The sequence below is a fragment of the Prosopis cineraria genome, unplaced genomic scaffold, assembly GCF_029017545.1.
Source record: "Prosopis cineraria cultivar Desert tree isolate PC_DT_omini unplaced genomic scaffold, ASM2901754v1 PC13, whole genome shotgun sequence".
NCBI classification, from domain to species: Eukaryota; Viridiplantae; Streptophyta; class Magnoliopsida; order Fabales; family Fabaceae; genus Prosopis; species Prosopis cineraria.
Window position 1 is genome coordinate 1935924 of NW_026555344.1, and position 13046 is coordinate 1948969.

Below are 13046 nucleotides of genomic sequence, written 5' to 3' on the forward strand. Positions count from 1 at the left end.
AAGAGAGAAGGAAAAGAAGGAGAAGAAAAAGAAAAAATTAAATATAAAAGAGGTTTCTCAAAATAAAAAAAGTACAAACTCAAGTAAGAATAAGAAGATGAAAAAAATAATAGAAAAAATTGTAGAATATAAAACAAGTTTGATATCTAAAAATTAGAAGATATATTAGAAATATATAAACTTAAAAAATTTTCAATCAAATGGTTTAAATTATTTTGATAAAGCATATTATCTTTAAGTATATTTACATATAAGCAATCTAACAGCAATGGCCTGTGCAAGGGAGGAAAAACTCACAGCCAACGCCTTGGAAAAAAAATTATTTACATATAACAATTAATAACGAATGTTATTGGAGAAAAATAAGTTCAGGTTTTCATTTCAAACATAATACATTTGATATTGGACTTTGTCTACAAATAACTTTATTGCTTGGTCTTTGGATGTAATTTTAAAAAAATCTTTAAAATGAATTTATTGTGATTCACCAAGAAAAATCAAGTGAAAAATAAATTTATATTATTTATTTTTTGGTAAAAGATTTATGTTAGATATTAATATAGATAAATCGATGTTGATGTAAACGATAGACGATATTTTTAAATTATTTTTTAAAATATAATAAAAAATACCATTTAATTTATTTTTAAAATTAAATTATCTAATTACAAACAATGAAATACACAGAATTAAAGTATAATTTTAACGTAAAAATATTTTTGGAAGAGCCATGAGTCCCTTTAAAATTCTTTTTTTTTTTGTCAGCATGACCCCAAAAAAAGCAGAAGGCCGGAAGCTACAAAAGGAGGGTCTGCTAAAATCTTAAAGTTCAAATTTTATTACCACGAAACATCACGACAATTTGATATGGGTTCCAATCTCAACGTTCATTTGTTTTTTCGTTTAGAATGCGTTTTATTAAAAACTCATTTATTTTACTTTTCATAATTTTTTTGAATATATTAAATCAAAAGCATGTATTTAAGGTTTAAAAAGTGGTGTCCAAATCCAGACACTCAGTGTCATGAGCAAGATCCGCGATCCAATCAAGATATGCACCAGCACAGCTCGATAAAATTGGGAATTTTAATAACCATATTTGAAACATACTTATTTAAATTTATTTTTTTTAAATTTTTAAAATTTTATTAAAATTCAAAAATATTGATTTAATTTTAAAATTTTAAGAGAAATGATAAAATTATTTTTCATTTAAATTAATATTAGATCTTTCTTATTTTATTTATTTATTATCCTATTTCACTTATTAATTTACTAATAAAGTATTGTTTATTACCTTACTTAATTTATTTTCATTTAACGTGTCTAAATCATAAAAATTTATTAATTTTCATGCTATATGTTATTCATTTATTTACAAACTAATATTCATTACTTTACTTTACTTAATTTTATTTTAAAAATATGAATAAGTAAAATAAAAAAATTTTAATATTAATTTAATAAAGATAATTTTATTACTGTTTTAAAAAATTTAAAAATTCAGAAATTTTAAATTTAAGTAAATATATTTCAAGAATATTTATGGAAATTCTTCCTCGAAAAAAGAAAAATACTCCTGAAAGCAACTTGAATACTGATACAAATATTTTCACTGTACTTCCCTTGAACATATTCCTGCGTGGTCAAACATTCAGGATAGCGGCTATTCGTGGATTTCAAAGCACCTATTAAATCTAATTTATTTCCGCTGATTTTTTATTATTTTATTTTATTTTCAATTACTCACAACCCACGTAAGCCACATGACGGGTGGGCTAGGTTGGACCCCCTGAACCGAGACGCGTAAATCGATTCATAAGCCACCACGTGTACGGCTGCGATGACGTTCGAATAATTAAATGGTCTGCGCGATTCTCGATGGGCCAGCTCAACAACCACCACACCCAATGCGTATATACGGTGTACGTGTACGCCATCCCCCATATACGACACGTGTATGGTGACGTGGACATCGCCTTGGCACCCTCTTTCTCTCTCTTCCCTCCTCATCCTCCTCCTCCTCCTCCTCCTCCTCCATCACCACCTCCCCAACCTTGTGTCTTTCTTCCCTCTATCAAAGCAGGGCTCCTTTCCCTCGGATTTTAGAGAGAGGCAGTAGAGAGAGAGCGCATGAATGCAGAGAGGTCGAGTGAATTTCCCTTTCTTGAACGCTAGTGTTTTGTTCGGAGCTCGAGCTTACTGTTGAAACTGAGAGGATTTTTTTTTCGGTTCCCGCCAATAATTTCTGGGGATTTTGCCTTTTTGCTTTTTCTGGGTTTCCCATCGTCGTTTCGTGACGTTGAGAGCTTGGTAATCGTCGTGAGGTATGTAGAATTCGACGCTCTTTCTTGTTGAAATTCCGAGTTCGGCTCTCGAGATTTGATTTTGAATGTTTCTAGATTTGGGTTTTGTCTGATGTCTACGAAATTTCATGAGGGTGAGGGTAAGGGGTTAGCTCGGCTGCATTAATTGTGAAAGAATGTGGCAATTTGATTGTCTGGAATTTTCAAGTTTATTTTTCAGCGAGTCTTAACCGTGGGAGTTATGCCCACATGCAAGATGCGAAAGTTACCTGGTTTATTTCGATTTATTGTACTATGGAAACACAAAGCCGACCAACACCTACAATTTTCCGTTTTATTTGTTGCTGTTTGTTGCTCTAAACCCCACGGAGGATTAGAGTTTGGAGTCTCCTGGTTCTCCTTTTGTACCTGTTATAAACTTTGAGATTTTATAATTTCTGTTCATTGATTTGTTCGTATGAGCGCAATCATTTCATTTTTTTAAAAATGGTGATTCGCCACCCGCATCCAATTTTTGTATCTGTAGTTTCCAATAGTAAGGAGCTGAAGTTTGAAGGATAACAGGAGAAGATGGGGGGTGATAAAACCGTGGAATTGGATCGGAGGATTAAATCTCATAAAGCATAATCTTTGGAGGTTTCGATAGAAATTTGAGGAATTTTAACAGTCTTCTTACCACTCCCTGATCCATCTGAAAGTTAATTTCTGTTTGAAGGGTATATTTGTCATTTAGCTTTTGGTTGTCTTGTTGTGTTAGGTTAGGTTATTCTCTGTTAGTCGTGTCCTTGGCTTTTTCATTGGCTTGTGGGGCAGTAGAAAGACATAATTGACCTTCTACTGGTGCCTGTTTTTTTCATTTTGACTATCGTCCCTCGGAAAATCTCTAGCTTTTAAATCGATACTGATACTGATGTGGTTCACAATATATTCCGAAAATAATTCTAGATATCTTCTTCTTTTCTCTTAGAATAATGGTACAACTACAAGGACAGGTGATTTGGTGTTGTCTCACTTGGGTGGATCAATATCTTTGTCCAGCTTGGTCTTGAGTCTGTTGACGCACTTTGAAAAATTTTGGCGTTAAAATTTTCCTGTGTTCTTGTCTGGCTAGTCAGATTATTTAATGACAAAAGCTGTTCAGCTTAAAAAACCAAAGAATATCTTTGTTCCATTCCATGCTTGATTGATTATAGCAAACTCAACGCCAGGATCATACTTTATCTGAAACTTGATCCGCTTTGTCAACATCATGTTGAAGGTTTTGATATTACTATTCATCTTGGTATCTTGATTGTTGCTTCTTGTTTGGACTGGATAGTTATAAAAAGATTGTCTGCCTTGGGCCGGGGCCTTTTGTTAAAGACGGAGAAGGGACTCTTAGAACTGGCACATATTGGAAATTGCAGCCTTTGGATGACGTATTCTCCATAGTAGCTTGGAAGGTCAAACCGCAGAAGTTATTGTGTGATTTGTGTAGTCAGTTGTTAAGTGGGATTGCTTTTTTTGCTCTTCTAGTTTATTGCTCATTTATCCTTTATCATGAATTTTGCCTTGTTTGCCTTGCAACACTTATTTGTTGATAATGTCTAACATGGTTCCTATTAATCCAGCTTGTCCACTAATCAAGGAGTCGTGTGGATTCTTTCTGAAATATAGACTCTGCCTTCCATTTGGTGCTCGCCATGGGAAACAGTGAGGAAGGGAAGTCTGCTAAAGTTGAAAAGCCCTCTTCACCAGTGACAACGGTAAGCTGAAAAGTGAGAACATAGTGTCTGCACGAACAAATATAAAGTATGTGCCTAAATCTTATTGATGTACTTACCTTACGGGCAGGATCAGGCCAACCAGATCAACCCGACCAATATTCATCTGTATCCTGACTGGGCTGCCATGCAGGTTACCTACCTCTTACCCTTGTTTCCAATACTCTTGTCTATTATCGATTTGGGTGTTTATTTTGAGTTTTTTATAAGCAATTATTTTCCAAAAAAATTATTGTCTCAAAGTCTTGTGGTTTAACCTGTTGAAAATTGTTTCATTGATGGTAGCAATGTAGTTTTTATTCAATTCAAAGAGAAAACATAACCCGCTTGGTCTGTTTTGTAAATTTTCGAACATAATTGTCCCCAGAAACTGGATATGGTATTACGGTGATTAAAAGTGTCATCAATATCTTCAGGCATATTATGGGCCAAGGGTCACCATGCCACCATACTATAACTCAGCCATGGCTCCTGCTCATGCTCCTCACCCTTACATGTGGCCACCACAGGTAGCTCCACAAAGCATATTTACTTTATGTCATGGTTACCACTCTTAATTTGGATTTCCTGGACTATATCTTTGTGTAATTTTTTATTTGTTCTTTCTCTCAGCCTATGATGCCGCCTTATGGGGCGCCTTATGCAGCAATATACTCTCATGGAGGTGTTTATCCTCACCCTGCAGTTCCTATTGTAAGTCTACATTCTAGCACTGGAGGATTCCCCCCTCCCCTGCTTCAAAATTGGAGTACTTTATTATGCTTTAACCAAGGGTTTGTCAATTCAAATATTCTTTAGTTTTTCACTTATCAATCTGAACAATGGGCTGGAGAAGGTTGAGAAGGTCATGAGAATCAATGTTGTTGCCATCATTCTGTTTCTATAGGCCCTTGGTTACGCGTTCTAGGGTGCATACAAAATAATATTAATTTTTGCTTGCTTTGATATATTGCATGTACAGGATGAAGGACCTGTGAATTCATAACATCGTTTATTTATTAAAGCCCCTTGTTCTTCTATATGCTTCTCTGTTTGGAAATTTGTTTCATATCATGCTCTTATGAGTTATTTCGGTAAACATAGGGGCCACAATCACATGGTCAAGGAATTCCATCTCCCCCTGCTGTAAGATTTGATTCTCTTAGATTTCCCTCTACTCATGATTCTCGGAATGTCAGCAGTTTATGATGGTTTGACTTGCTGGAACATTGCAGGCTGGAACTCCTTTAAGCGTGGAGACACCAACCAAATCAACCGGAAATACTGACCAAGGCTTAATGAAGAAATTGAAAGAGTTTGATGGACTTGCAATGTCTATTGGCAATGGCAATGCTGAGAGTGCTGAGCGAGGTGTTGAAAATAGGCTATCACAGAGGTTTGTTGATCCCTACGTTCATTCTATATGTATACATCTATACGTGAATTAATAAATTGTTCTTAATTATTTTGAGGTTTGGATGGATCAAGTGGAGGAGAAAGCCTGACTTGTTTTTTCAAAGCGACTAGACTCCACTTCCTCTCCCTCCATCTAGATGATCTGTTATGAGTGTACTATTCTAGCATATTCTTGTTTCTAAGTGAATAATTTTGTGATGATTTGATCAGCGAGGATACTGAAGGTTCAAGTGATGGAAGTGATGGCAACACTGCTGGGGTGAGAACTATCTTGCTTTGCTATAAGCAGTTGTTTTCTTGCATGTTTCTAACTGTATGCACTATTAATATGTTTTGTTTAATATGGTTTGACAAAATTGAAACATTAAATTACGATATTTGCCCATCTTATGCTCAGGCTAATCAAACAAGAAGGAAAAGAAGCCGAGAGGGAACACCAACCACTGGTATGACTCTGTTCTTCACCAAGGATCACATCTTGATGAACAATAGAGTTGTCCTGGGAACACCATACTTCCGTTGTCACTATGATACACATAAAATCAACTTGGTTATTTTGTAGGGAATTCTTAACACATGCTTAGTAACTTTGAAATCACCATGTTTGAACTATTGGTAATGGGATGGACATAGAGGTTCACTTTTGTCATGTTCTTTATTACTTGATACAATCAAGTTTTGGGTGTCCTCTATTAGCAGTTTATTGTAAGAGGATATTATACTTGCCTCTCGTATGTGATGTATAGAGTAATGTCTAAAAAAATCTGGAGCTATTTATCAACATAATTCAAGTGCTGATTATTATGCTTTTCCTGCTGTTCAAGCAGGTGGAGATGAGAAGGCTGAGATACAGGCCACTCTACTTCCCAAAGAGACTGCGGTTTCCAATAAGTCGATGGCAATTGTACCTGCCAGTGTTGCAGGAAAAATTGCTGGACCTGTAGTTTCCTCAAGTATGACCACTGCTCTGGAGTTAAGAAACCCTCAGACTGTTCATTCTAAACCAAATCTCACAAACGTTGCCCAATCTGGTGCAGTGATTCCTTCTGAAGCTTGGTTACAGGTATGGTGAAGAAATTAATATAGGCTAGTTCAGATCATATCTAGATTCTTGTATGCTAAAGTTGTTTGCGTAATGCACTAGAATACCAATGCTGTGTCTTCAGCATTCGATTGCTCTGAAGTAATTCCTTGGGAATGTTTGGATTTCACAGAATGAACGAGAGCTGAAGCGAGAGAGGAGGAAACAGTCAAATCGAGAATCTGCTAGAAGGTCCAGGTTAAGAAAGCAGGTAAAGTTCTGCTGTTTTCTGAGTTGAAAATGTTCATCACTTGTTTATTAGCTAGTCTGGGAAATAGCACAAGACTAACCAGCTACCAAGCTTCATTAATACCACACATATAATTGGCTAGTGACTTATGCATGTGCTCATATCTCCTATGTTCAGGCTGAGACTGAAGAGCTTGCCCGAAAAGTTGAATCCTTGAATACTGAGAATGTGACTCTGAAATCAGAAATTAACCGTTTGAGTGAAAATTCTGAGAAACTGAGGGCTGAAAATGCTGCATTAATGGTACTGTTCTCCTAAAATCTGTAATATCTATATTATATACAGGTAGTTTGTGACACTAAGAACTTAATTGTTTTTGACATCCAGGAAAAACTGAAAAATGTGCAACAAGGGCAGACGGAAGAAATAGTTTTGAACAGCATTGACAGCAAGAGGGCTGCGCCGATAAGCACAGAAAACTTGTTATCTAGAGTTAATAATTCCAGTTCTAATGATAGAACTACAGAGGAAGACAATGATTTTTGTGATGACAAACAGAACTCCAGTGCGAAGCTGCATCAACTACTCGATACGAGTCCTAGGGCTGATGCTGTGGCAGCTGGCTAACAGGAAACCAGCAACCGTACTGGCTGATCGTGTAGTTTTGGCATATTATGGGCCCAAAATTACTATTGCTAACAGTATTCTGAGGGGTGGAACGGCTAAATTTTAGGATCTCAGTCCATCAAGATCAGAACTAATCCATTTGCTTATCAATTCCTTAGGATGAAAAGACTGTTATTTTATTAGATTTGACGAGCCGTGGATGGCATCCTTGAAAGTTTGTAAATTGTGGGGAATTAGAGGTTTTAGTTTAGAGGGTGTTTTTGAGTTAGTAAATAGTTGGTTGTGTGCTAATGATTGGGGCGAACCTTCTAACGGTATTTGAAGAAAGTTAATCTGACTATCATCTTTTGCAAGTGAAATTTATGCGTACGATTTGATATGTGTGCATGCAAGTGTTGATTTCACAATGGTAATTGGCTCATGCTATGTATGTTCCTTTCCGTAGGGATGAAATGCTAGTCTCTGGACTTCGAATTATTTTGAAATATATAGGGAAGATTGCAATGTAAATACTAAATACACATTCAAATTCTCCTTCAGGGTTGATTTTTCTTCTCTTTATTTCTTTTTGTTTTTGTTTTATTTTTTTGGTATCGAAAAGAGGTTACAGAGGTGGTGAATTATATCATTGACCCCACAGCATCCCTCTAACAAAAGCAATTTGAGCCCTACTATGAGGGTTGATTTAAGTTCCTCGAGTTACATGAGGAATTGAATTCTGAACCTTTTATCCCCATCCCCTCTTAAGCACTTTGTCAGTGGGTGAGGTGATAAATGTTGGCTTGGGGGATCACAACAGTGAAACAACACTGTACTGTGTCACCAGTCCATAAATGGACTCATACTGTAAAACAATACAATCACTTTACATCAGCAATATCCAAACTCCTACATTATAGAAGTTCAATTTTGTTTCACACAATTCTGAAACTCGGGTGCTTTTTTGTTTGCTTTTTTTGCGGTAGATACAGTCACAAGAGAAGATGATCATCCCGTGTACAACATAATGTCATTCTACTGTACATAACCTTCTTTTAAGACATCGTGCATGTCGTACACTCTCTTGTCATCCCTGCCTCCAACCTTGCACACATACAGTTCAGTGAGTTAATAATCAAATAATCATCTCCCAAAAAAATGTGATTTAAATCTTTATAGATGTGTCTGTTACTTTCTTTGTGCAAGCGCGCATGTTTTATCAATATAATCCTCTCACAAATTTTGAAAGTTCATTAATATGAGCTTCATGCAACATTGTCCAGCAGGAACATGTTGATGGATTTTAGAAATAACATTCATGATTTTGAATGGAAGTAGCAAGAAGAGATGAATAATGATGCAGCAGATTGCATATATTGTTGTGTGTAAAATGCAGACAGAATCTGTTTCCAAGATGCAGAGCTTCTAGCTCAGATGGATAAGCAAGCAATGTATGAAACCCTAACAAGAAGCAAAAGGAGAAAGGAAGGAAGAAAAAAGAGGCATCACCTTTCTGGCCAGAAAAAATACTGCTTCCACAGTGCCGTCAACATATATTGATCTACCCCTAATGCAAATTCGAAACTCAAACCGAGCTCTACATAAAGTAACAACACAAAGCATCACACGCTAGCTGATGAACATTGAGAATGACATAAGAAAGCTCATTTCATTTGCTACGTACGTTTCACCTGGTGATGCCAAATTATACGCATGAAGCTCGTGACAATCTACGTGATCCTGACCAATTATCACCATTTCTGGCTGTCGTGTGGGATCCCTGATTGATTCAATCTGGCAAATGTCATAGGAGAGAAATGAAACGGAAAAACATCACTAAGAACCCATCCTTCTTGGAAAAGAAAAAACACAGATCAAAATAATGCTTCGGTGCGGAAAAATTATTCAATTCATATTAGACTCCAGTGTTTTAATTTTTCCACATCAGAGATATTCATAATCATGCATCAGCACGAAAAATCTGGACACTGGGAAGAATGCAGATCAATATTTTCAATGAGGAACGTGAGTCAAGATCATATGCAGGAATAGGAAGCCAATATTATGCTAGGTTTTTTGTTTGGTCAACAATATATTACACTATAACCAATAGATTATACTACTTCAAACATTTTGAGAACCAATAGAATTTACTGGTATTAAGCTACAGATGAGACGCGTGTGATCACTAAGCACATGAAAAGTAAACAGAATGTCCGTATCCTGCTGAAGGAGTAATAGTTCGCGTGCTTGCTTAAAATGAATATGCCCTATACAACTGTAAGTTCTTTCTTAAATCTAAAAATTATCTAAGAATAAATTTGGAGTTTAATTTGAACCATACCATGCAAACAAGGAGCATAAAGGCGCAATGATGATGAAGAGGATCTCATGTTACGATGGAGCCATACAATGTGACCTAACGCACCTGAGCAATATTAAAAGGCACCCCCAGTTTATTGAAGAAAGAAATTGCAGTCTTTGCGGTCTCACTTATCTCAGCTCTGCTTTGATCCAGGGACTCCACAGCCTAGGATCTCAAGAGAATGAAGCAGATATCAGTGCATCAAATTGAAGTTCAAATAAAAAAAAAAAAGCACCACTAAAAGAAGAATTTATGAGAATTCACATTTTTTAGAATTACCTTCAAGGAATACCCGGAGAAGAGCATAGGAAAACGGTCAGCCATAATGTCTAAAATTCCAATAAATGCAACAGCCTAAAAGGACAATATAGAAGAGTAAGAATTAATGTTTTTAAAATCAGACTGGATATTGAAACAGAAAGATTAGTGGTTCATGATTCACATGGTCCAACCTAGTTGAACTAATGGTCGAACCAGTGACATAATAATTAAATTAAAAAATTATATATATATATATATAATAATCTACATATAACAAATAAATATAAAATTGTTACTTAACTTAAAAATAAAACCAAATATTTTAAGTTTATTATGACTTCACAAGTTAAATGATACAAAATAATATCAAATGATTAAAAAAAGTAGTCATTTTCTAAAAAAATTTAAAAAAAAAAGAAAAAGGTCATTTTTTAGCAGTCCAGTTTTTGAAAACCGGACTCAATTCCCAACTTGATCCCGATTCCCAATCTGACAGCCAGTCCAAAGTGGTCAAATCCAGCCCAACTCTTCAAACGGTTTTTTTGGCTTGACCAGTCGACAGTCCGACTGTCTAGTTTGGCCCGGTTTTTTAATCATTGGTAAGAATGACAGAATGGGTGGGATAAAGTTCACAAAACAGATATTGGTTCAAGGTTTTTAGTTCTGATTTACCTGTTTTGCCATTTGAGGAGATACGAGTGCATAAACCTGAGAGTCTTGAATGGTGTTAGCCAGCAGATTCCTGTCCCCACCGGTGGTCCCCATCACAAAGGGCACCCCATGCTTACAGTATAACTCTGCATTAGCTGAGAAAGACGAGAAGAGAAAAAATTGGACGTCACATAATCCATACATGAACTCATTAAATCAGGATTCTGATAATGTTCTTTTAATAAAATTCAGAATTCATGGATGGGAATTGCAGAGTAATACTGTTCCAAACATTCCATTTCTTAATTCCCCCTTTGAAAATGTGAAGAATTTAGTAGCTAGATAAATTTATACTTGTGAATGAGAGACACATCATTTATGAATTTGCACGTTTTATAGAAACAAATAATTGCGTTTCTTTGTAGTCCATGATGAAAGTTTAAATACACAAGGATGAAGTTATATACCATTAACTGCAGATGACACTGTGAAATCCACAACAATCAAATCTGGGTACACACTTAGTAGATATTGAAGAAATCTTTCCCTGTTAGCAGGACCTTGCACAAAGAACTTCTGTCCACGGACCTTGTGAATCTTCCCGGACTTCCTTTCACTGCAAAATGATACAGGAACAACGAACAGTCCACTACTTTCTGCTTCTTCAATGATAGCCTTCCCCATTTTTCCAGTACAAGCATTGACCTGAATTGGGCCAAAGCGTATTGCACTTCAGACAGATATATGCATTATATCCCAAAGCCTTGGAACTTGGAAGAGTCCCTTTGATCATGATTTGAAAGGCTTGTTAGAACCGTTTACACAATGAGAATGAATTCTGTTTACCAAGAAGAGGAAAAAGGAATTGTACTTCCTCCATTGTACTGAACAGAAAAGAATGCATACAAGGGACTTCGCTTATACTCTTTTTGCTGAAAATTTTTTTGGCAAGCTACATGTTACAAATCAGAGACCCTTAAATCAGAAGTTTTATTGGTTGGATTGGAGTTTCAGAAAAACAAATCAACAGCCAACAAATAATGGTCACTTACCATTATCGGGATGCAACCATTCGATGAATCCAGTGGATAATATCCGAGGAAGGATCGAAATTGTTTCATAGATATATCAGTAAGCAACGGATTATCCGTGGGAAGAGTCTGTGGCGTAGAGTCTGAGGCTGATTCTTCCGGGGAAGCCATTGATGAAGTTCAGTTGCGCACCCAGAGGCAGATGGGTAAAGAAAAAGAAGTGAACGGGGAAGAAAGAAGAAACGGGGAGTGCGAACTTTGGGAACTGAAAGCATGCTCAGCTTGGCGCCTTAGCCCCCTTATTCTGTTACAACAACCAAAGGAACTATGAAGAGCTTAATTAATCGGTGCCCGTGACCCACATGATCTTAGCAACAACTGTCATAACGGTCATTGACATGTCAGGCTGAGGCTCTGGGGAAGAATTTTTTTTCTCTCCCCAAAATCCTTTAATAAGATATGCGTAGTTCTATAATTTGATCATCTGAGTATCAATATAATCCATACATCAAAAGTGTAGGGAGGAGTATCATATCCACAAGCCCTGCTTTTAATAGTACAGCTTATTTTGGATTTTGTAAATGCAAGCACTCATCCTAGTCATTCTAATTAACCGTATCATTCAATAATATAATTAATTTTATTATTGTTAAGGCAAAAATATTTTTTTATAATTAAGACATGAAACGTGTGACTCATTTTTCAAATTTTGTATATGCTCCATTAAAAAAAAATTGTATATGCTATTATAATCAATTTATTCAAAAGTATAATTGATTTTATTATTGTTAAGTTAAAAATATATGAATTTTGAAAGCCATTTTCAACATCCTTCTGTTTTTTTTTTTTTTTTGCTTTTTTCACAAGACCAATTCATTTGGTGAAAATACTTTTTATAATCTTTATTAGAAGATGTATTTATAATTAGTATTCAATCATGTTTCAAACAAGGTTATCTTCAATAAAAAAAATCTAGACACAACAAAAAAATACATTGACTAAGTGAGTGACAACAATCATTTGTTCATAGCTATAAAGTAAAAGGGAGAGGGAAATTCTTTTAAAAAGGAAAAACTCGAATTCTAGCTTCTTAAGTAAGCAGATTACTGAGGAATAACATATACTTGCTAGTGAATAAGCCTTAATTAGGGAGACCCAATTTAGCGTAAAAAGTTTATTAGTTCAAGTTATATATATAAAAGAAATTTATAATCATAGAAAAGCAACAGAAAAAACACTTAATTGTTATGCATTTAATCATAACTTAGAAGTTTTATGATATTTTCGAGTAAAAAGCCAGACTTATTATGCCCTTTTAGAAAACAATTTGACCTTTCTTTATAATCAGAGAAAATTTTTTTTCCTCCTTTTTGCAAGATTGAATAAAAAGGAATATG

The 13046-nt window shown here is 35.4% G+C and overlaps 2 protein-coding genes across 8 annotated transcripts; one reads left to right on the top strand and one right to left on the bottom strand.

Annotated features, from left to right (window-relative positions):
• The first annotated feature begins 2009 nt into the window (after positions 1-2009).
• LOC129291030 (common plant regulatory factor 1) lies at positions 2010-7741 on the top strand. 7 transcript variants are annotated; one of them, XM_054928126.1, is made up of 14 exons: positions 2014-2327; positions 3625-3748; positions 3917-4051; positions 4140-4202; positions 4486-4578; positions 4682-4762; positions 5153-5194; positions 5284-5444; positions 5675-5723; positions 5862-5910; positions 6289-6527; positions 6679-6756; positions 6913-7038; positions 7123-7741. In XM_054928126.1, exons 3-14 carry the CDS (start codon positions 3989-3991, stop codon positions 7360-7362), a joined length of 1284 nt encoding a protein of 427 aa, XP_054784101.1. In that variant the 5' UTR covers positions 2014-2327; positions 3625-3748; positions 3917-3988; the 3' UTR covers positions 7363-7741. The 7 variants fall into 7 exon arrangements, with proteins under 7 accessions (XP_054784103.1, XP_054784105.1, XP_054784101.1 ...); XM_054928128.1 differs by lacking the exon at positions 3625-3748 and having other exon boundaries at positions 2010-2327; positions 4146-4202; XM_054928124.1 differs by lacking the exon at positions 3625-3748 and having other exon boundaries at positions 2016-2327.
• A 171-nt stretch (positions 7742-7912) lies between these two features.
• Positions 7913-11951, bottom strand: LOC129291031 (4-hydroxy-tetrahydrodipicolinate reductase 1, chloroplastic-like). Its single transcript, XM_054928132.1, has 8 exons — positions 11671-11951; positions 11086-11323; positions 10640-10773; positions 9986-10060; positions 9770-9871; positions 9026-9135; positions 8851-8938; positions 7913-8445 (listed from the first exon to the last, which is right to left on the bottom strand). The coding sequence occupies exons 1-8, from the start codon at positions 11818-11820 to the stop codon at positions 8377-8379; spliced, it is 966 nt and encodes a 321-aa protein (XP_054784107.1). The 5' UTR covers positions 11821-11951; the 3' UTR covers positions 7913-8376.
• Between the last annotated feature and the right edge of the window lie 1095 nt (positions 11952-13046).